Source organism: Takifugu rubripes, chromosome 13 (assembly GCF_901000725.2).
Source record: "Takifugu rubripes chromosome 13, fTakRub1.2, whole genome shotgun sequence".
In the NCBI taxonomy this organism is placed as follows: domain Eukaryota; kingdom Metazoa; phylum Chordata; class Actinopteri; order Tetraodontiformes; family Tetraodontidae; genus Takifugu; species Takifugu rubripes.
The window spans coordinates 9,695,543-9,718,550 of NC_042297.1; the positions used below are offsets into that span (position 1 = coordinate 9,695,543).

A 23,008-nucleotide genomic window follows, 5' to 3' on the forward strand; every position below is an offset into this window, starting at 1 on the left:
CGCTGCGCATCTGATGCGACCGACTAGGGAAATGTAATCTGGGAGGAGGGGCTGGAGAACGTGGGGGTGGGGGACCCTGCATGGGCGGGTCCGGGGGCTTATTGAAGGGGGTGGGAGAGATGAATGGAACAGCCATGGTTTGCATGACAGAGGACATGGACCTGTTGTAACAGTTACCTTAACAGTTACCTGTGTGTGTGTGTGTGTGTGTGTGTGTGTGTGTGTGGTGTGTGTGGGTGTGTGTACTTCGGGACAGTAGGTCAGTGAGAGTTCTCAACACCATGATAAGCACGTTAATGGTTAATAGGCTTATTTATAACTGTATGGATTATTGGGATTTTATTGATCGTGTCTTAGATCATTGTTGAGATTAATATGATGTAATTGACAGTAATTGGCTTCTGTGCAGAGTCACATGAAAGCTTTGTGTCAACATGACAGATTTTTAATTTGCAATAAATAGAGTAAAATAGGATCAGCGTTCCCTATTTGTGGTTCAGTGCAGAAACACAGAGGCTCTGCTGCTGCTGCTGCAGCTCAGGAGAGATGACTGCACTGAAGGGGGGGATTGGATCTGTGACCATGGAAATGCCGAGGGGGGGGGGGGGTAAAAGGGCGGTCTCTGAAGGAGGAGATTGAGGAGTAGGAAGAGGAGGAGGAGGAGGAGGAGGAGATGAGGATGCAACTGCCTGTGCAGATGCGAGAGAAGGAAGGAAGCTGCATCAGCGGTGTGAGAAGAGGAAGCTGCATGCAATGGAGGCGCGCTCGAGCGGCAGCGACGCCGTCCACTCCCATCACCACCCAGGACTGGATTAATGGAAGAGACCCACAGCAGGTTGGTGCCTTTTGTACGGTTACAGTATTGGAAGTGGAGGAATTGCGTTGGAGAGGGATTGTGAAGGGAGAACGGGGCTATGGCCTGTACAGGATTCATGTGTAGGTGAATGCAGTTAAGTATGAATCACAGTGACTGAGCCTTTTCCCTGGAACCCAAAAGTGTTTGCATGCAGAGAAATCGTCTCCCTTCGGCTCTCAACTCTTTACCTGATGGAATAGACGGTTTGCTGCAGGTCACACAGTGGCGGCTTTTCTTTCAGCTCTGCGATGCCAGAGGCAGCACCTGTGCAGAACGGTTGTCACCTCTGATACAATGCTGAAGGCGGGGGGTGCAGCCACCGCTCTCATGCTCCTGCTGCTGCTGCCACTCTTGTGCTGCTGCCACCGCTGCCACTCACTGGGTAAGTTGCCTAAAGCCAGGAAAAGCCCCCCTGACATTAGCACACCACAGCGTAATAGACCCTCTGAGGTCTCTCCCCACCTGGGGGAGAAACACAGGTTTTCTGGTTGTTGCTTTATACCAGGATGAGTAAAGTGCTGCTGATGCTCAAACAACTGAGTCAGCTGATTGAATAAAGCATTAGTAAGGGTGCAGTACAATAGGGAAGAAAAAGGATTATCGTTATTTCTTTCAGACATGTGAAATTAAATAAGGCATTATACATCAAAAACAAGTGAGACAAAGCCAAAATTCCCTTTTTCCACAAATCACTACTAAAGGGATTACTTATCTCACATATTATTAATACAGCAACTACTTTAGTTTAGTTACCCTATGTACCCCTCCAGAGTCATGTATTTGTAAGTGTTATGTGCGTGCTTAGATAAACCCTGTATTGGAAACAATACAGGGTTTAGCATATCTGAAACACAATATCAACTCTTTGGAGCCCAATACTGATCACCGGGGGACACCACAGGCACTGTCGGAACCGTTGGAGCACCAATTGTCTAGCTGGAGAAGATTTTCTGTTAAATACTTCTCCTCTGATTCCATAAAGTTACATTTCTTTATTAATATATTTTGCTAAAGGCTTTTTGAAGTCAATTCAGTCAATTTCACTTTAAATATCTTTGTTTTTTCACGTGACTATAATTCAGGTCAAAACAGATTTATGATTGATCATCAAGATCAGCAGGTTGTAGATATATATTCTGTAACAAATTGTGGGGCTTGCTTTTTGTTCTTTAATAAAAGTATTGATTGGAATAAAGCCCTCAGAAAGTGTCTCAATGACTCAATGATGACTGAGATGATCGTTATTACTCATCCTGATTATTTTATTATTCCTGTTTTTAATAATATTCTTGGAATCACACTAAATACACTTTTCATAACTTGATGTGAAATCATTTAATCTTCATAAATATATCAGCGGCCATTTGGTTAGATAAATATAAGTGTGGTCATCGAGCAATATTCTCTTCCAAGTTACCTGAACAAGACCAACAGTTTTACAATGTTTTTATTTTAATACACCATTAATCACACAACATGTGAAATTTGCTGGTAGATAATAATTTTTCAAGTTTGAGTTCTAAGTTCTGATAGAATCAATTCTGAATGAATTACTTTTTTTTAATCACGCTTACTTTTTGCTCTCACACATCTAGAACACAAACATCGTACTAGAGCAGCAAAGGTCATGAGAATGAGCAGCGTGATTCCAGCTAAGAAGAGCATCACGTCTACAGAGTGATAGGAATACCAGGGCAGCCTGTAGGACTCAGTCCTCAGGTGAGCTGCACCTTTGTGTCTCATGACAAACTCTATCCAGAAGAGGGCGCTGTCCAGCGGCTTCATCGGCTTGTCTCTGTGCAGTCTGGAGAGCCTCTGCATGTTCATCCTGTAGGAGGGATCGTTTAAAACTTCCTGAATACCTTAAAGACGATCTCTTCAGTCATATTAAAAAAATTCCAGGACCTTCCCTGCACCCCTCACTTCAAGTCTATGCACATTATCAGGTTGATCAAAAATCAGAGGAAGTCCAATGATGGGAACTCCGTGATAGAGAGCTTCCTGAACCCCGTTTGTTCCTCCATGAGCCACAAACAGCTTTGTTTTGGGATGTCCTAAGAGATCATTCTGAGGCATCCAGTCCACCAGTAAAGTGTTGTTGCCCAGAGTTGCTGGTTTGGCACCCTTGTATCTCCAGATGATCTTCTGAGGCAATTTAGCAAAAGCTGCAGCGATCTGATCAGCCAGATCCTGAGGAAGCTCAGCAATGAAAGTCCCCAGAGACATGATGATGACTCCGTGTTCTCCTGAACTCTGCACAAACTCTTCCAGGTGTTCAGGTAAAGGCTTGGCAGGTTTACACTGGAACCCTCCAATATAGACGACATTAGGCATGGTGGGACGGGGAAACTCAAACACAAAGTCCACTCTCATCAGCCACAGGTCAGCAGCTTGAAAAATACCAGGGCAGCCTGTAGGACTCAGTCCTCAGGGCTGCACCTTTGTGTCTCATGACAAACTCTATCCAGAAGAGGGCGCTGTCCATCCGCTTCATCGGCTTGCAGGACCCCTCCTCCGTCAGCAGGATCTGTCACAACTAGGTCAAATTTGGAAGCTTTACTCTCAAAAGTGTATAATCGCTTCACATGTTTTCCTGTGCCTCTGTGCCTCTCTGAGGCATGCCAGAGGACATCTAGAGTGTGCACACGCACACACACACACACGCACGCACACACGCACCCACGCACGCACACACCACACACACACACACGCACACACACACCACACACACACACACACAGTTGATGGTTGATGGTTTAACCAATTAGCTGGGAGCAAAACCAAATAGACAAGCTGCAGCGGTGACACTCATAGAAGCTGTATTTCAATCTTGACAACTTGTTATGGTGAAATGTGTCGTTTTCCCTGACAGCAACGTTGAGGTTGATGGTCTAGTAATGTAGAGATTTTGGCTGATGTACCAGCTGTCCGCAGCCTGGATCACCATCACCTTGTGCAGCTCCTCAACCAGGACCCTCATGTTCACCCAGTGGATTCCTACGTGTGGAAAACCAAAACGTTACCACCGAGTATTCTTGAAATTATGGCGGTGGGAAGGCAGATTACGGTTGCAAAGAGCAAAAACTTTACGAAATCTTCCATGCAGAAATTCAAATAAAGCAAAAACTAGAACTTATTCCAGGAAAGACTGTGCAGAAGTGAAGCAATAAAGAGAGGTGGTTGAAACAGGGTTTCAGGGATTAAACTTTCTGTAGTCTCTCCACTTTTGTTTGACTGTTCTCACATGTACACAGCTCATGGAGCCTCTCCCAGTAAATAACACACTGGTGACACTGGAGAATAACTAGAAGTGGGAGATTCTGATGATATATAAGTTGGAGACATCATTTTCCTTGTATTGCCATAAAGACTGACTGGGCAGAAATGATTCACCCCTTATGTTCAAGCGAGATGCTTAATAATTTGCAAGGCGCTTTTATTAAACTACATCCTGCCTACATGACTAGACTCTCTTCTCAAAAAAGAGAGACCTGCAAATGTATCTTCTCAGAAAAGACCTGTAGATGCACACATCCGCTTTTGCAGTGTAAAATCAGCGTGAGTGCTGCTCGGTGCACAGACTGACAGCAAGCTGCCTGTTAGACTGTGCCTTGAAACCTCAATAAGAAAACAAGAAAGACACATGCGCTTAGGGTCTTGATTCTCAACAGATCTCCTGCTATAAACTTCCCACAACAAAGGTGAGAAATCAAGTCATAGTTTCTAGTATGGAACCTAAGAAACAATGTTTTTCCAAGCTGAAAGATGCATTTAGCAAGAGTCCTCTTGCACACAATGTGGCTTTTGGGTTTATCCTCACGGGACTAGAGAAGCTGGTGGAGCTGGAGTTTGAGTGTCCTTGCAATCCTACATGGAACAAACTGTTGTCATCAGCATTCTTCATCGTTCCCGCCATCATGGCCTCCATCTTGATGTTTATCATTCAAGGATTCAGACGTAAAGAGTTAATCTTAAAGTTTATCGCTCAAGGATGCAAATGTGATGAGTTCATTTTGACGTTGAACGATAAAAGATGCAGCTGTGATGAGAAGACCTTGAAGTTGATCGATCAAAGATGCAGCTGTGACAAGTCCCAATTTACGTTGAACACTCAAGAAGGCAAACGTGATGAGTTCATTTTGAAGTCGATCACTGAAAGATGCCGCTGTGAAAAGTCCACCTTGAAGTTGATCACTCAAGGATGCCGCTGTGAAAAGTCCACCTTGACGTTGATCACTCAAAAATGCAAATGTGGCAAGTCAAAATTTACTCAAGGATGGGATGAGTGCATCAAGAAGACTTTCACCAGTTCCGTGCCTGCTATCGTGTGGCTGATCTTGTTGTTCCTCGACGGCCAGTACTTCACCTGTGCTATGACAGACTGGGAGGGTAGATTTGTACTCGTTGACAAGGCAGCTTCACAGAAGTGGTGTGAGCCAATTAGTGAAGGAGATGTCACCAGACAAAAGCTGATGCTCTGTTCACAAGAGTGGATTGCTACGTCTCAGGTGAGTTAAACCTTTTTTTTAAATGATCAAAGAGAAACAAAATATTTCATTGTTTAAAAATACACAGTGTGTGTCTGTACTCTCCCCACACCCCAGGTTATTGGCATGAGCTTCCTCTTCGTCATCTGTGTGGGTCTCACAGGGTACCTAATCAGAGAATGTTGCCAACAAAGGAAGAGGCTCAGGAGCTCAGGCTCAGGCTCTCAGGTCCCAGGAACTCCTCCTAAGACCACTTACACCGCCCACCACACCCAATGTGCTGAAACGCAGACTTAAATATCTTGAAGAGACTTTTCAGCGAGTATGTGATTGCTATTGTGGGCTCTTTTCTCATTATTTGGTTTCACTTTTCTTTCTGAATCAGTTTGTTTTGTTGAGCAGAATCCTGTTGACATCAGCAACATCCCACTAAAAACAAGAGATCACAAGAAAGCTTCATCCCATCAATCAAAAAGGACACATTTAATTATTTAATTTGTTTTTTATTTAACTTTCCATGATTTTCCTCTTCCTTAGTTTTAGCTTAACTGACACAGGTGGTAATGACCAGGCAGCTAATATCAATCTGATGTATAATGTTGGTTCACTTATATTTGTTTGAGTGGTTGTTAACGACTAAATGTGTAATTTCACTTTAAATATCTTTGTTTTTCCACGTGACCGCATTATCAGACTGATATCCAGCCAGTCCGACCCTGCTGATCAACAGTAATTCAGATCAAACCAGATTAATGATTGATCATCAAGATCAGCAGGTTGTAGATATATATTCTGTAACAAATTGTGGGGCTTGTTTTTTGTTCTTTGATAAAAGTATTGATTGGAATAAAGCCCTCGGAAAGTGTCTCAATGACTCAATGATGACTGAGATGATCGTCATTACTCATCCTGATTTTATTATTCCTGTTTTAAATAATATTCTTGGAATCAAACTAAATGCACTTTTCATAACTTGATGTGAAATCACCAGCAGCCATTTGGTTAGAAACAATATTCTTTTCCAAGTTACCTGAACAAGACCAACAGTTTTATAATATTTTTATTTCAATACAACATTATTCACACAATATGTGAAATTTGCTGGTAGATAATGAATTTTCAAGTTCGAGTTCTAAGTTCTGATAGAATCAATTCTGAATTAATGTCTTTTTTTAAATTCTTGCTTAATTTTTGCTCTCACACATCTAGAACACACCTATGCTAGATTAGCAAAGGTCATGAAAATGAGCAGCGTGATTCCAGCTAAGAAGAGCATCACGTCTACAGAGTGATAGGAATACCAGGGCAGCCTGTAGGACTCAGTCCTCAGGTGAGCTGCACCTTTGTGTCTCATGACAAACTCTATCCAGAAGAGGGCGCTGTCCATCGGCTTCATCGGCGCGTCTCTGTGCAGTCTGGAGAGCTTCTGCATGTTCATCCTGTAGGAGGGATCGTTTAAAACTTCCTGAATACCTTGAAAGAAGATCTCTTCAGTCATAGTATAAAAATCAAGGACCTTCCCTGCACCCCTCACTTCAAGTCTATTTATATTATCATTTTGATCATAAATCAGAGGAAGTCCAAGGATGGGGACTCCGTGATACAGAGCTTCCTCAACTCCGCTCGTTCCTCCATGAGCCACAAACAGCTTTGTTTTGGGATGTCCTAAGAGATCATTCTGAGGCATCCAGTCCACCAGTAAAGTGTTGTTGCCCAGAGTTGCTGGTTTGGCACCCTTGTATCTCCAGATGATCTTCTGAGGCAATTTAGCAAAAGCTGCAGCGACCTTATCAGCCAGATCCTGAGGAAGCTCAGCAATGAAAGTCCCAGAGACATGATGAATGACTCCGTGTTTCTCCTGAACTCTGCACAAACTCTTCCAGGTGTTGCAGGTAAAGGCTTGGCAGGTTTACACTGGAACCCTCCCATATAGACGACATTAGGCATGGTGGGGGACGAGGATACTCAAACACAAAGTTCCACTCTCATCAGCCAGAGATCAGCAAGCTTGAAACAGGGAGAAGTAGTCGGTGCCTGGACCGAAATATTTTTAATTAAGCCTTCAAAGGTTGGTGCGACATTCCATGCATTTGATATTGCAAAACCCAAACATAAGCACATTCTGGAGTCCTCTCAAAAAGCTCATCTGATCTGACAGCTGTGTTCCTGTGAGTGGAATGTAAGAAATAGGAGAAGGTGCGATAATCAAAATGACCTTCACCATGACTCGTCCCCCTGGGCAACTGAAAACCAGAGGCAAAACTTTAATAGTTGGCAAGTATAGCACCAACTGGTTGGCAAACAGGGTCTGTTAAGACAAGGTCATAGTTGGTGTTTTTTATTGACTGCATTAGATCTTTGTTCTCCAAGAGCATTTTAGCAAACTCAGATGTTTTTTCAAACATCTCCCGGGTCTTTTCTGCGTGTTCAATTTCCAGTTTGTAACGTGTCCAGAAAGACTTCCCTTCCCTCTGGATCTCCAACAGCCCGGCTATGAAGGTCGTTATGAAGCTTTCGTCAAATCCTGAAGGGCTATCAAGCGTGATTGAATTGTAGAATGGAGACTTGTCTTTCGATGTAACCAGCCTGTCTGATGACCGCACGACTTGAGACCTGATGGCCCCTGGAATGAAGGGCCCTCGATAATGTATTTCATGTTCAACCCAGTGGCTCCCGTCAATCGGAAAAACGAGAAACTTTCCCACCGTGGACCACGGTCGGGCAGAGGAAGCATAGAGCCATCCACAACCAGAGGACCTGCATTTTTGCCGTGCCTCTAGAAGAGATCTAACAAAGACAAACGTGATTGAGATGATTATTGACTGGCCAATAAGCGTGGTGATAAAGTAATGCTCCTCTAATCACACTTGCATTACCAAAACAATAAAAAGACATAAAATTTAACGATTCAGTAATCTTTTTGTCATACCTGAAAACACAGTTATTTCATTTTAAATCCTGGGAAATATGACTTTAAAATAGCATTTTTTACCTTTGTGTAGCCTCTATTCTATTCTGTTGGCTGAGAAACAAAACAGATGCTTCACTGTTGATATTCCGAGCAGAAAAGGACTTTGGCACTGAAATACGGCGCCACTGAGCAGCGATAAGAATGCATTGGGGGAGGTTGTGGATCACGAAGTGAAAACATCAGGACCCTTGACCCTTGTGTAATATTGTTGTTACTCAGCCAGCGTTTGGGGGGTCTGATGGAACCCGTTGCATTTTTGTGGCTTTTAATGCCTCACAATCAAACAACTTTTATGTTAAAATAGTGAACAGATGTTTACCTGTTCCCAATGACAAGCAGTATAAACAATATATATGGTTTAATATTTGCCCTTTACCTTTGTTAGGTCTTGATGTGTTTGAAAGATGACTGAAGAGATCTTCTTTCAAGGTATTCAGGAGTTTTAAACGATCCCTCCTATAGGATGAAACATGCAGAGGCTCTCCAGACTGCACAGAGACGCGCCGATGAAGCCGTTAGACAGCGCCCTTTTCTGGATAGAGTTTGTCATGAGACACAAAGGTGCAGCTCACCTGAGGACTGAGTCCTACAGGCTGCCCTGGTATTCCTATCACTCTGTAGACGTGATGCTCTTCTTAGCTGGAATCACGCTGCTCATGTTCATGACCTTTGCTGCTCTAGCACGACGCTTGTGTTCTAGATGTGCGAGAGCAAAAAAGTGAGCGTGATTAAAAAAAAGACATTTATTCAGAATTGATTCTATCAGAACTTGAAAAATTATTATCTAAAAGCAAATTTCACATATTGTGTTGTGATTAATGGTGTATTGAAATAAAAATATTATAAAACTGTTGGTCTTGTTCAGGTACCTGGAAGAGAATATTGCTTGATGACCGCACATTTATTTATCTAACCAAATGGCTCCTGATAATTTTTATGAATTACAAGATTACAAGAATATTATTTAAAATAGGAATAATAAAATAATCAGGATGAATAATGGCGATGTAAATGTCACCCAGTCAAAATCATTTCTACGGTATTTTAGGTACCAAAAAGGGAAAAAATAAGATTTGTCAAGAACAGATTTTTAAAACAATTTTCAGCGTTCCACAGGGATCTGCTAGAATAATCAGAATCTAAAATGTATGTGTGTAAACAAGAGCGAAATAGAGAGAACAAAAGAGAGCTTGTAAATCAGTGGATAAAGACAAACTTCCTCAGTCATCATTGAGTCATTGAGACACTTTCTGAGGGGCTTTATTCCAATCAATACTTTTATTAAAGAACAAAAACAAGCCCCACACATTTGTTACAGAATATATATCTACAACCTGTTGATCTTGATGATGAATCATTAATCTGTCTTGATCTGAATTACTGTTTATCAGCAGGGTAGTATCTGAAGCCTGAATGTGTTTACTTGACTGTATAAATAGGAGCTATCGATGTAAGCACTTCAGAGTTCTTCGGTTTCTTCGGTCCAACCTAACTATCCCTTGACCCAGTCTTTTATAGAAACACATATGTAAATTATTGATGCTATTCAGTCCAATCCAGTCCTAAACAAACAATTCTAAACAACAATCATGGACAAGTCAAGGAGAAGGTGGTTTCAGCAAGATGTGAAGGGTATTTAAATACCTTCACATGTTGTACTTAACACTGCAAACTGCAATAATCATTTGTTGTTTTAAACAGGGCCCGTCATTCGAGTCAGGTTTGCTTTCAATCCTGATTTGGAATTTAATATTAAAATCAGGATGGAGGCCAGATTGTGTGATTCCGCGGCTGTCTTTCCGCCTTGCTGAAAAACACCTTCTCCTTGACTTGTCCCTGTCCCTCATGTTTCTAATCTGTGCTCTTATTCTCTCCATCTGATTTAACCAGCAGTTTCACACAGCTATGGTTTGACCCTGCTAGTGAGACACGTGCTAATAACATTCCCAGTGTTCCCAGGTCTCAGTTTCTGGAATACAGATGTTGTGAATTTCTTCTGGTGGTGGTCGAGAGGTGCTGATGAGAAAGGAATCTTCATAGACACCGACTTGGTTATCATAGATGTTTATTGGAGAGAACAGTCAGGTATCTATCGGACACTGCAGTTCGCCTGAGGGAGGTTTTCGTGGTCCTGTAGGTGAAGAACTCTGAAGTTCTTACAATCGATAGCTCCTTCTTATACAGTCAAGTAAACACATTCTTCTCCGATGACCTCATGATACACAATATAGCAAACCCAATGGCATAGAGTTCAGTTAGTACCAAAATGGGAATAGTAGAATGGGCTTCATGATACACATCCTTATATGGAGAACAACCAGGAGTCTACGGGCTCCAGCATCTCCTCTTAGCAGCTTCTCTTAGCAATAACAAGACTTCAGATATACATGTTAAATACATAAAACACATCAACAGTAGTTTTTGAATTTGTAGTTCATAGTCCCCTGATGACGGATCTTCAGTTGTTCCACATCTTTATCCAGGGTCCTCCAGCATCTTTCACAGTTCATTTTGAAGTTCTGTGTCCATTCTGTCATCGAATCCTCAGAAGTGTATTCAGACAGGTGCACCAACAAAGTTCACCACAAGTTGAGACTAGACTTCGAAGACTTTTCTCCTGACCAGGTGAAGTCGTGCTCCGATCAGACACGTACTCTGCCACGCTGTCCCAGAGACTCTCCTCCTCCACCCCAGCGTTGTCTCTTTTATTAAAATAGGCATGATTACACAGCGGGAGGTGTATCTTAGTTACATAGACTGCAGCAGATACATTTCTCACACAGGCGGGGGAACGTTCATGCTCGCCGAGTCACATTGTTCATGTTTTGACTATATTGGAGCGGTTCCCAGCCTACGCACAGGTGCACAGGCCTGAGAACCCTAACCGAAGCAGATATCACACATTATTGTTTATTCCTCCTTCTTACTAACTCGCTCACATACAGATCCGTTCCCACACTCCACTTTCCCACATTTTAATCCTTCTCGTATTACCTACGAAACTACTCTACTTCAATCAAAATAGCAATTACATAAAATGCAATTTGCGATATTTCACAACAATTCGAACATAGTTGTCACCCTACTGTAGATCCCCAACTACAGTCCTGGAAACAGATAAGAGAGATGCCACTATCTTTGCAAACAAAACATTGGTTTCATTAAAAAGGTATACAATACAAACATATCAAAGCATGAGTAACACAAATAAGTAAATGATGTAACCATTTCCCCCTTGTCACCAGTACTACAACGAAAGAAATGGAAACATAGACACCATTAATGCAAAAGCTAACATAAGAATATATCTCAACCGATTATACTGGATCTTATCAGAAATGTCCTCCTCATAATCTGAAAATAATTTTTCATAATCAATTGAAATAAAGTTCTCCACACATAGACAAGTAAACCTGCAAGAAGAAACTTCTATATTTCTAGGCTTTTCTTTATTATGTGTGTGTGTGTGTGTGTGTGTGCGTGTGTGTGTGTGTGTGTGTGTGTGTGTGTGTGTGTGTGTGTGTGCGTGTGTGTGTGTGTGTGGTGTGTGAACCGTGCGGTCCTGCTGGATCACACCCAGTTTTCTTTATCTCCACACAGACTTATCTGATGTTTTTTCACGACCAGCACAACCCTGAGGTCCTCTTTAAGCTTCAGATAAACTCTCAAACGTTCTATCTGAGGTACAAAAGTGATTTTCTTCTTTCTTTTTTAGAGTTTCAATTAATTACAAAAGTCTTTCTGCCTCCTCCCTTTTTCCATTTCTTTTTAACAACAAACTATGAGAAGGTCCCCCATAAGATCACTCTTACAAGGACAGAGAGAGACAGAGAGAGTGACGGGAAGGTGGGGGGTTAAACAAACACACTAACAGAGCTCAAAATCAAATCACAAAGGCACACACACTACCTGCATATGCAGATTTAGCCTATTATGACATGTCCGGTACCGCTGTCAGAAATCACAGTCAGAGAGGACACCTATAATAACCTATAACCCCAGATTTCCAGCCACACAAGAGGACACACAGGACTTTGGGACAAATGTCCTGAAGAGAACTGTGTTTGCTTTTTTCTATACGTTTCTGTTTTCTGTTATAGTTAGTTTAGAAGTAAGGGATAGTATAATCTTTCGCAAGAGTAAAGATAAGCAGTCAGTTGATCCTTCCTTGACATGATTGTTGTTTAGATAGTTGTAATCAGCAGGAAACAGTCAGACGGGAAGTGTTAAACCCCCAGCGTAAAACTGTTTTCCTGTGCAATTCATGGAAGCTGTATTTCAATCTTGACAACTTGTTATGGTGAAATGTGTCGTTTTCCCTGACAGCAACGTTGAGTGTGATGGTCTAGTAATGTAGAGATGTTTGGCTGATGTACCAGCTGTCCGCAGCCTGGATCACCATCACCTTGTGCAGCTCCTCAACCAGGACCCTCATGTTCACCCAGTGGATTCCTACGTGTGGAAAACCAAAACGTTACCACCGAGTATTGTTGAAATTATGGCGGTGGGAAGGCAGATTACGGTTGCAAAGAGCAAAAACTTTACGAAATCTTCCATGCAGAAATTCAAATAAAGCAAAAACTAGAACTTATTCCAGGAAAGACTTTGCAGAAGTGAAGCAATAAAGAGAGTTGGTTGAAACAGGGTTTCAGGGATTAAACTTTCTGTAGTCTCTCCACTTTTGTTTGACTGTTCTCACATGTACACAGCACATGGAGCCTCTCCCAGTAAACAACACACTGGTGACACTGGAGAATAACTAGAAGTGGGAGATTCTGATGATATATAAGTTGGAGACATCATTTTCCTTGTATTGTCATAAAGACTGACTGGGCAGAAATGATTCACCCCTGATGTTCAAGAGAGATGCTTAATAATTTTTATTAAACTACATCCTGCCTACATGACTAGACTATTTTCTCAAAAAAGAGAGACCTGCAAATGTATCTTCTCAGATAAGACCTGTAGATGCACACATCCGCTTTTGCAGTGTAAAATCAGCGTGAGTGCTGCTCGGTGCCCAGGCTGACAGGAAGCAAGCTGCCTGTTAGACTGTGCCTTGAAAGCTCAATAAGAAAACAAGAAAGACACACGCGCTTAGGGTCTTGATTCTCAACAGATCTCCTGCTATAAACTTCCCACAACAAAGGTGAGAAGATCAAGTCATAGTTTCTAGTATGGAACCTAAAAAAACAATGGTTTTCCAAGCTGAAAGATGCATTTAGCAACGGTCCTCTTGCACCCAATGTGGCTTTGGTTTTATCCTCATGGGACTAGAGAAGCTGGTGGAGCTGGAGTTTGAGTGTCCTTGCAGTCCTTCATGGAACGGACTGTTCTCATCAGCATTCTTCATCATTCCTGCCGTCATGGCCTTCACCTTGATGTTGATCATTCAAGGATGCAGATGTGATGAGTCCAGCAGGTTGATCACTCAAGGATACAGACGTTACGAGTCCAGCAGCTTTATCATTCAAGGATGCAGATGTGATGAGTGGTTCAAGAAGACAGTGTCCCTGTCCAGTTCCGTGCCTGCTTTCGTGTGGCTGATCTTGTTGTTCTTCGACGGCCAGTACTTCACCTGTGCTATGACAGACTGGGACGGTAGATTTGTGCTCGTTGACAAGGCAGCTCCAAAGAAGTGGTGTGAGCCAATTAGTGAAGGAAATTTCACCAGACAAGAGCTGATGCTCCGCTCACAAAGGTGGATTGTTACATCTCAGGTGAGTTCAACCTTTTTTTACATGATCAAGGAGAAAGGAGATATTTCATTGTTTAAAAATACACAGTGTGTGTCTGTACTCTCCCCACACCCCAGGTTATAGCCATAATCCTCCTCATCTTCATCTGTGTGGGTCTCACAGTGTACCTTTTCAGAAATAGTTGAAAAGAGAAGAAGCAGACGGATCCCACCAGGGAAATCCAACTTTCATAAATGTCTTGAAAAGCCTTTTCACAAGTGCTGTCAGGACGCTTTGACAAGAGGATTTCCCCTAAAACAGCTCGTGGGTCTTCATGGCTCTGTTGTCCGCGTGGATATAACTGTGCTTCTGTTTTTATTCTGCATTACCAGCGAGTATGTGATCGGCATCATGGGCTCGTTTCTCATTATTTGGTTTCACTTTTCCTTCTGAATCAGTTTGTTTTGTTGAGCAGAATCCTGTTGACATCAGCAACATCCCACTAAAAACAAGAGATCACCAGAAATCTTCATTCCATCAATCAAAATGGACACATTTAATTGTTTAATGCATTTTTTTCATTTAACTTTTCCTGATTTTCCTTAGTTTTAGCTTAACTGACACAGGTGGTAATGACCAGGCAGCTAATATCAATCTGATGTATAATGTTGATTCACTTATATTTGTTTGAGTGGTTGTTAATGACTAAATGTGTAATTTCACTTTTAATATCTTTGTTTTTCGACGTGACCGCGTTATCAGACTGATATCCAGCCAGTCTGACCCTGCTGATCAACAGTAATTCAGATCAAACCAGATTATTGATTCATCATCAAGATCAACAGGTTGTAGATATATATTCTCTGACAAATTGTGGGGCTTGTTGTTTTTGGTTCTTTAATAAAATAATTGATTGGAATAAAGCCCTCAGAAAGTGTCTCAATGACTCAATGATGACTGAGGAAGTTGTCTTTATCCACTGATTTACAGCTCTCTTTTGTTCTCTCTAATTCGCTCTTGTTTACACACATACATTTTAGATCCTGATTATTCTAGCACATCCTGCGGAACGCTGAAATTGTTTAAAAATCTGTTATTGACAAAATCTTGTTTTTCCCTTTTGGTACCTAAAATACTGTAGAAATATTTTGACTGGGTGACATTTATCATCGTGATTACTCATCCTGATTATTTTATTATCCCTGTTTTAAAAAATATTCTTGCAATCACACTAAATACACTTTTCATAACTTGATGTGAAATCATTTAATCTTCATAAATAATATCAGAGGCCATTTGGTTGGATAAATACAAGTCCTGTCACAGCCCCATTTCCCCAGTTCCCTCCTGTCGCGGTAATTTTCCACTCTCCCTCCCTCTGCTCCACTCTCCCTCCCTCTGCTCCACTCTCCCCTCCCTCTGCTCCACTCCACCTGCCTCTGCTCCACTCTCCCTCCCTCTGCTCCACTCTCCCTGACTCTGCTCCACTCTCCCCTGCCTCTGCTCCACCCTCCCTCCCTCTGCTCCACTCCACCTGCCTCTGCTCCACTCTCCCTCCCTCTGCTCCACTCTCCTTGACTCTGCTCCACTCTCCCCTGCCTCTGCTCCACTCCACCTCCCTCTGCTCCACTCCACCTGCCTCTGCTCCACTCTCCCTCCCTCTGCTCCACTCTCCCCGCCTCTGCTCCACTCTCCCTGACTCTGCTCCACTCTCCCTCCCTCTGCTCCACTCTCCCCTGCCTCTGCTCCACTCCACCTCCCTCTGCTCCACTCCACCTCCCTCTGCTCCACTCCACCTGCCTCTGCTCCACCCTCCCTCCCTCTGCTCCACTCCACCTGCCTCTGCTCCACCCTCCCTCCCTCTGCTCCACTCCACCTGCCTCTGCTCCACTCCCCCTGCCTCTGCTCCACTCTCCCTGACTCTGCTCCACTCTCCCCTGCCTCTGCTCCACTCTCCCTCCCTCTGCTCCACTCTCCCTGCCTCTGCTCCACTCTACCTGACTCTGCTCCACTCTCCCTCCCTCTGCTCCACTCTCCCTCCCTCTAATCCACTCTCCCCGCCTCTGCTCCACCCTCCCTCCCTCTGCTCCACTCCACCTGTGTCTGCTCCACCCTCCCTCCCTCTGCTCCACTCTCCCTCCCTCTGCTCCACTCTCCCTCCCTCTGCTCCACTCCACCTGCCAGCCACTCCCACCCCGTCAGCTCAACTCCACTCACCTGCAAGCACAGCTGCAGCTCATTCCCAATCAGCCCGGTTTATAAGCCTCCCCTGCACTCTCAGTCCGTGCCAGATTGTTCTTCTGCTTCGATGTGAGACTTTCCAGCGTTATTTCCGTTACCGACCCTGCCTCGCCTGTTCCCTCGAAAACCTACCTGCTTTCTGCCCCTGTCCACAACTTCTGCCTCAGCGTTTCTGGTTCCTGCCTGCTCGCCTGGCCCCGACTTCGCTGCTGCTCACCCCCAGTCTGCTCAGCTACATCGTCGACTTCATCTCCTGTAAGCCCCGTTCTGTCACTCCCGCATGCTCTAAACGGGACTGTACGGTTCCGAGGATTCACATCCTCCCACCTCGGTTCCGCACTCCGACTCTGCTCGACCTAATCCCCGAGCCTGAAACCCACTTTTGTTGGCCCTGGGCCTGAAGAAAGGACTGTTTTGTGTGCTTCCTTGTCTACCTGAGTTCCTGTTTGCCCGTGTGCTAATAAAGGTCATTACCACGGTCCAGTTTTCCAGAGTGCTGCTTTTGGGTCCTAATCGCTGCCGTCACATGTGCTGTCATCAAGCAATGTTCTCTTCCAAGTTACCTGAACAAGACGAACAGTTTTATAATTTTATTTGAATACACCATTAATCACACAATATGAGAAATTTGCTGTTAGATAATGATTTTTCGAGTTCTAAGCTCTGATAGAATCAATTCTGACTGAATGTCTTCTTTTTAATCACGCTTAATTTTTGCTCTCACACATCTAGAACACAAGCATCGTACTAGAGCAGCAAAGGTCATGAAAATGAGCAGCGTGATTCCAGCTAAGAAGAGCATCATGTCTACAGAGTGATAGGAATACCAGGGCAGCCTGTAGGACTCAGTCCTCAGGTGAGCTGCACCTTTGTGTCTCATGACAAACTCTATCCAGAAGAGGGCGCTGTCCATCGGCTTCATCGCGCGTCTCTGTGCAGTCTGGAGAGTCTCTGCATGTTCATCCTGTAGGAGGGATCGTTTAAAACTTCCTGAATACCTTGAAAGAAGATCTCTTCAGTCATAGTAAAAAAATCCAGGACCTTCCCTGCACCCCTCACTTCAAGTCTATGCACATTATCAGGTTGATCAAAAATCAGAGGAAGTCCAATGATGGGAACTCCATGATAGAGAGCTTCCTGAACTCCGTTTGTTCCTCCATGAGCCACAAACAGCTTTGTTTTGGGATGTCCTAAGAGATCATTCTGAGGCATCCAGTCCACCAGTAAAGTGTTGTTGCCCAGAGTTGCTGGTTTGGCACCCTTGTATCTCCAGATAACCTTCTGAGACATTTTAGCAAAAGCTGCAGCGATCTGATCAGCCAGATCCTGAGGAAGCTCAGCAATGAAAGTCCCCAGAGACATGATGATGACTCCGTGTTCTCCTGAACTCTGCACAAACTCTTCCAGGTGTTCAGGTAAAGGCTTGGCAGGTTTACACTGGAACCCTCCAATATAGATGACATTAGGCATGGTGGGACGGGGATACTCAAACACAAAGTCCACTCTCATCAGCCACAGGTCAGCAGCTTGAAACAGGGAGAAGTAGTCCGTGTCTTGGTCAAAGTAACGGCTGACCACCGCAGAATAATGTGGCCCCACAACCTGCTTGTAGAGATGCATCCTCATGATGTAAAAAAGCAAGTTCTTGACCCTCTCAATGAAATTCATCTTGTCAGATAATTCTGAAGGTGGAAGTGGGACGTAGGAGAGGGGAGAGGGTGCGACAGCAAAGTGGGCCTCGCCGTGGACGGTCCACCGAGCGTTGAACACCAACGGCAACCCGAGGCGGTGAGCCAGAAGGACCCCTCCTCCGTTGGCAGGATCTGTCAGAACTATGTCAAACTTGGAATCTTGGAAGGATTCCATCAAGTCTTCATTCTCAAACATGTGCACAATCGCTTCACATATTTTCCTGTGCAATTCATAGAAGTTGTTTTTTAACTCGCTGTCTAATCCAAAACGGGACCAAGCATTGCCTTGGTGACGTTTGATCTTGACAACTTCAGTAACAAAGTGATGGAAAAATGTGTCGTTTGCCCCGACGGCGACATCGAGTGTGATGCTCTTGTAATGTGGGGACGTTTGGCTGATGTACCAGCTGTCTGCAGCCTGGACCACCGTCACATTGTGTCTTCTGGAGTGCAGCTCCTCAATCAGGACCCTCATGTTCACCCAGTGGCTTCCTTCGTGTGGAAAAACCAAAACATTACCACCGAGAACCTCTGGAATCATGGAGGTGGGAAGGCAGATGACGGTTGCAAAGAGCAAAAACATGATGAAATCTTCCATCCAGAAATTTAAAAAAAGCAAAATCGAGAGCGGATTCCAGAAAAGACTGCCAAAAAGTGGAGCAATAAAGAGAGGCGGTTGAAACAGGGTTGCAGGGATTTAACTTCCTGCATGCTTCTCTGCTTTTGTTTGACTGCTCTCATGTGTTCACAGCACATGGAGCCCCTCCCAGTAAATAACACACTCATCTTTGCCAAGAGCTCTCCCTGCCTTTTCCTGCTGAGCCTCAGTGAGTACCGGTAGTTACGGTTGCGGTTGCGCAACCCACCCGACATGACTCTACTGCAAATACTGATGCGAAACCTTCTTCATAGGCAAGCTGATGGCAGTAAACCAAAAAGCAATAAAAGTCGGCATTATCTTATCTTAATTTCCATTAAACTTGCCTACTCTGTTTTCTCCTGTTACCCTTTACACTTTATGTGGCCCTTCCCTTTTCTCAGATACTCCATTATAAGCTGAGCTCTTGTTGATTTCCAATCAGAAGAGAATAAGTAGAAGTGGGAGAATCGGGAGCATATTTGAGGTGAGAAAAACTAGTCATATATTCTATTATGGAACGTAAAAAACAATGGTTTGACACACTGAAAAATGAAATTAGCAACAGTCCTCTTGTGTCAAATGTGGCTTTTGGTTTTATCCTCATGGGACTAGAGAAGCTGGTGGAGCTGGAGTTTCAGTGTCCTTGCAATCCTAAATGGAACGGACTGTTTTCATCAGCATTCTTCATCATTCCCGCCATCATGGCCTTCATCTTGATGTTGATCATTCAAGGACGCAGATGTGATGAGTCCAGCAGGTTGATCACTCAAGGATACAGACGTTATGAGTCCAGCAGGTTGATCATTCAAGGATGCAGATGGGATGAGTGGTTCAAGAAGACTGTGTCCAGTTCCGTGCCTGCTATCGTGTGGCTGATCTCGTTGTTCCTCGACGGCCAGTACTTCGCCTGTGCTATGACAGACTGGGAGGGTAGATTTGTACTCGTTGACAAGGCAGCTCCACAGAAGTGGTGTAAGCCAATTAGTGAAGGAAATTTCACCACACAAGAGCTGATGCTCCGCTCACAAGAGTGGATTTTTAAGTCTCAGGTGAGTTAAACCGTTTTTTTACATGATCAAGGAGAAAGGAGCTATTTCATTGTTTAATAACACACAGTGTGTGTCTGTACTCTCCCCACACCCCAGGTTATAGCCATACTCCTCCTCATCTTCATCTGTATGGGTCTCACAGTGTACCTAATCAGAAATAGTTGCCAAGAGAAGAAGCAGACGGATTCCACCAGGGAAATGCAACTTTCAGAAGTGTCTTGAAAAGCCTTTTCAAAAGTGCTGTCAGGACACGTCGCTTTGACAAAAGGTTTTCCCCTAAAGCAGCTCGTGGGTCTTCATGGCTCTGTTGTCAGCGTGGATATAACTGTGCTTCTGTTTTTATTCTGCATTACCAGCGAGTATGTGATCGGTATCATGGGCTCGTTTCTCATTATTTGGTTTCACTTTTCCCCCTGAATCAGTTTGTTTTGTTGAGCAGAATCCTGTTGACATCAGCAACATCCCACTAAAAACAAGAGATCACCAGAAAGCTTCATCCCATCAATCAAAAAGGACACATTTAATTGTTTCATTTGTTTTTTATTTAACTTTCCATGATTTTCCTCTTCCTTAGTTTTAGCTTAACTGACACAGGTGGTAATGACCAGGCAGCTAATATCAATCTGATGTATAATGTTGGTTCACTTATATTTGTTTGAGTGGTTGTTAACGACTAAATGTGTAATTTCACTTTAAATATCTTTGTTTTTCCACATGACCGCGTTATCAGACTGATATCCAGCCAGTCCGACCCTGCTGATCAACAGAAATTCAGATCAAACCAGATTAATGATTGATCAAGATCAACAGGTTGTAGATATATATTCTGTTTGTTGTGGGGCTTGCTTTTTGTTCTTTAATAAAAGTATTGATTGGAATAAAGCCCTCAGAAAGTGTCTCAATGACTCAATGATGACTGAGATGATCGTCATTACTCATCCTGATTATTTTATTATTCATGTTTTTAATAATATTCTTGTAATCACACTAAATACACTTTTCATAACTTGATGTGAAATCATTTAATCTTCATAAATAATATCAACGGCCATTTGGTTAGATAAATACAAGTGTGGTCATCGAGCAATATTCTCTTCCAAGTTACCTGAACAAAACCAACAGTTTTACAATGTTTTTATTTTAATACACCATTAATCACACAATATGTGAAATTTGCTGGTAGATAATAATTTTTCAAGTTTGAGTTCTAAGTTCTGATAGAATCAATTCTGAATGAATTACTTTTTTTTAATCACGCTTAATTTTTGCTCTCACACATCTAGAACACAAACATCGTACTAGAGCAGCAAAGGTCATGAGAATGAGCAGCGTGATTCCAGCTAAGAAGAGCATCACGTCTACAGAGTGATAGGAATACCAGGGCAGCCTGTAGGACTCAGTCCTCAGGTGAGCTGCACCTTTGTGTCTCATGACAAACTCTATCCAGAAGAGGGCGCTGTCCATTGGCTTTATCGGCGCGTCTCTGTGCAGTCTGGAGAGCCTCTGCATGTTCATCCTGTAGGAGGGATCGTTCAAAACTCTCTTCACAGCTGCCAGGAAGTTGTCGTCCTTGTCCACAGTCCTAAGGCTCAGAATCTCAGCTCCTCCTCTCTCTTTCAGACGCAGCAGGTTGTCATATTGGTCAAAAAACACAGGTAGACCTACAACTGGGACTCCATGATACATAGCTTCCTGAACTCCGTTCGTTCCTCCGTGAGCCACAAACAGTTTTGTTTTGGGATGTCCTAAGAGATCATTCTGAGGCATCCAGTCCACCAGTAAAGTGTTGTTGCCCAGAGTTGCTGGTCTGTCCCCTTCATGTTTCCAGATGATCTTCTGAGGCAATTTAGCAAAAGCTGCAGCGACCTCATTGGTTATTTCAGCAGGAAGTTGGCTCACAAAAGTCCCCAGAGACATGATGATGACTCTGTGTTCTCCTGAACTCTGCACAAACTCTTCCAGGTGTTCAGGTAAAGGCCTGGCAGGTTTACACTGGAACCCTCCCATATAGACGACGTTAGGCATGGTGGGATGGGGATACTCAAACACAAAGTCCACTCTCAACAGCCAGATATCTGCATCCAGCATTATCTGCTTAAAGTCATGACCCGGACCAAGATATTTGTCACATATTTTCTGATACACTTGCGATAACAGATCAAAATGGTATTTGGTTATCAAATAGAGAATCACATTTTTGACCCTCTGTATAAAGGTCATCTTGTCACTGTGGCCACTTCCTGTAATTGGAATATATGATATAGGTGATGGAGCAAAGGCAAGATGACCCTCACCAGAAAGTAGCCACCGAACATTATATACCAACGGAAGATTCAGATATTTGGCTAAAATGATTCCACTACCCCAGGAGGGGTCAGTTAGTACCAGGTCATATTTGTTCTCCTTTAGAGTTCTCATCAACTCCTGATCGTCTAACGTCGCTGCTATAAATTCGCCAATAGCTGAGTGAGCGTCGATAATCGTGCTGGTCATTCCGAAGGTTATGTGAAGAAAGCTCGTTAAGGGGAGCGCTCCTCTTTCAAACTGAATTATTTCAGATACTATTCTTGTAATGGACCTCTGATCCAGGCTCCTCTCCACTGGAACTGTAACAGTTTTGTAATATGTAGAATTTTCACTGATGTACCAGGATTTGCTGGAGCGAACAATGGTTATATTGTGTCCTCTGGCGTGCAAAGCTTGAAGAAGGATCTTCATGTTTATCCAGTGGCTCCCTTCAATAGGAACCACCAAAATGTTGCCTCCTTGACAGGATCTGGGCCTGGCTACAAACAGCAGCACTGAAGTGCTGCAGAAGAAGATCGGCCTCATCTGAAATACAAACAGGATGTTGTTTAATGCCACCTGAGGGATCAAAGGTCACGGGATTCTAGTGCTGGATTCTGGCCTTGCCATGCACAGATCTATTGGCTTGTATTATGATCTGGGGATGATGAAATCACTAGTGCGCAGCATGCTATAAGCAGGTGTTTTTGGACTTTTTCAGTTATGGGTGGTTTTGTTTATTTGTATCTTCTCTTTTTAGTGTATTTAATGGCTCAGAATAGAGTTACAAACCACTGTAGTGTTTTTATTTACGCAACCTCTCACTTCAGTTTGAATGTATTTTGATCTGCTGGCTGTGATATTAGGTTTAAAAAAGTTACCGCAAATTATCCAAATTTGATGCGACCGACTAGGGAAATGTAATCTGGGAGGAGGGGCTGGAGAACGTGGGGGTGGGGGACCCTGCATGGGCGGGTCCGGGGGCTTATTGAAGGGGGTGGGAGAGTTGAATGGAACAGCCATGGTTTGCATGACAGAGGACATGGACCTGTTGTAACAGTTACCTTAACAGTTACCTGTGTGTGTGTGTGTGTGTGTGTGTGTGTGTG

The 23,008-nt window shown here is 43.4% G+C and overlaps 4 protein-coding genes, 1 long non-coding RNA gene and 2 pseudogenes across 15 annotated transcripts; 4 read left to right on the forward strand and 3 right to left on the reverse strand.

Moving 5' to 3' along the window:
• Nucleotides 1-637: 637 nt before the first annotated feature.
• Nucleotides 638-2,508, forward strand: LOC115252205 (uncharacterized). Its single transcript, XR_003890617.1, has 3 exons — nt 638-835; nt 1,098-1,238; nt 2,452-2,508. It is a non-coding gene; the product is annotated as an uncharacterized lncRNA (long non-coding RNA).
• A 222-nt stretch (nt 2,509-2,730) lies between these two features.
• LOC101071559 (UDP-glucuronosyltransferase 2A1 pseudogene) lies at nt 2,731-3,247 on the reverse strand (annotated as a pseudogene).
• Nucleotides 3,248-3,596: 349 nt separating this feature from the next.
• Nucleotides 3,597-18,913, reverse strand: LOC115252173 (UDP-glucuronosyltransferase 2A1-like). Of its 3 annotated transcripts, XR_003890604.1 has the most exons (3): nt 17,232-17,336; nt 16,708-16,796; nt 3,597-3,853 (listed from the first exon to the last, which is right to left on the reverse strand). XR_003890604.1 is itself a non-coding variant. In XM_029846695.1 (2 exons), exons 1-2 carry the CDS (start codon nt 18,520-18,522, stop codon nt 6,560-6,562), a joined length of 1,548 nt encoding a protein of 515 aa, XP_029702555.1. In that variant the 5' UTR covers nt 18,523-18,913; the 3' UTR covers nt 6,401-6,559. The 3 variants fall into 3 exon arrangements, 1 of the variants encoding a protein (XP_029702555.1); XM_029846695.1 differs by lacking the exons at nt 3,597-3,853; nt 16,708-16,796 and adding an exon at nt 6,401-6,816 and having other exon boundaries at nt 17,232-18,913; XR_003890603.1 differs by lacking the exon at nt 3,597-3,853 and having other exon boundaries at nt 16,372-16,796.
• Nucleotides 3,822-6,315, forward strand: LOC115252184 (uncharacterized). 3 transcript variants are annotated; one of them, XM_029846705.1, is made up of 3 exons: nt 3,822-4,557; nt 4,685-5,364; nt 5,461-6,315. In XM_029846705.1, the coding sequence occupies exons 2-3, from the start codon at nt 4,774-4,776 to the stop codon at nt 5,638-5,640; spliced, it is 771 nt and encodes a 256-aa protein (XP_029702565.1). In that variant the 5' UTR covers nt 3,822-4,557; nt 4,685-4,773; the 3' UTR covers nt 5,641-6,315. The 3 variants fall into 3 exon arrangements, with proteins under 3 accessions (XP_029702565.1, XP_029702564.1, XP_029702563.1); XM_029846704.1 differs by lacking the exon at nt 3,822-4,557 and having other exon boundaries at nt 4,573-5,364; nt 5,461-5,665; nt 5,746-6,315; XM_029846703.1 differs by lacking the exon at nt 3,822-4,557 and having other exon boundaries at nt 4,573-5,364.
• On the forward strand, nt 13,548-15,394 carry LOC115252189 (calcium homeostasis modulator protein 6-like). Of its 4 annotated transcripts, none has more exons than XM_029846712.1 (2): nt 13,548-14,034; nt 14,101-15,394. In XM_029846712.1, exons 1-2 carry the CDS (start codon nt 13,582-13,584, stop codon nt 14,134-14,136), a joined length of 489 nt encoding a protein of 162 aa, XP_029702572.1. In that variant the 5' UTR covers nt 13,548-13,581; the 3' UTR covers nt 14,137-15,394. The 4 variants fall into 4 exon arrangements, with proteins under 4 accessions (XP_029702572.1, XP_029702573.1, XP_029702571.1 ...); XM_029846713.1 differs by having other exon boundaries at nt 14,189-15,393; XM_029846711.1 differs by having other exon boundaries at nt 13,549-14,034; nt 14,130-15,392.
• On the forward strand, nt 18,905-20,856 carry LOC115252197 (calcium homeostasis modulator protein 6-like). Of its 4 annotated transcripts, none has more exons than XR_003890612.1 (4): nt 18,905-19,048; nt 19,177-19,282; nt 19,361-19,613; nt 19,710-20,856. XR_003890612.1 is itself a non-coding variant. In XM_029846731.1 (4 exons), the coding sequence occupies exons 2-4, from the start codon at nt 19,167-19,169 to the stop codon at nt 19,833-19,835; spliced, it is 495 nt and encodes a 164-aa protein (XP_029702591.1). In that variant the 5' UTR covers nt 18,905-19,048; nt 19,150-19,166; the 3' UTR covers nt 19,836-20,856. The 4 variants fall into 4 exon arrangements, 2 of the variants coding, with proteins under 2 accessions (XP_029702591.1, XP_029702590.1); XR_003890613.1 differs by having other exon boundaries at nt 19,182-19,282; XM_029846731.1 differs by having other exon boundaries at nt 19,150-19,282.
• A 5-nt stretch (nt 20,857-20,861) lies between these two features.
• LOC101061196 (UDP-glucuronosyltransferase 2A1 pseudogene) lies at nt 20,862-22,460 on the reverse strand (annotated as a pseudogene).
• Nucleotides 22,461-23,008: the final 548 nt, after the last annotated feature.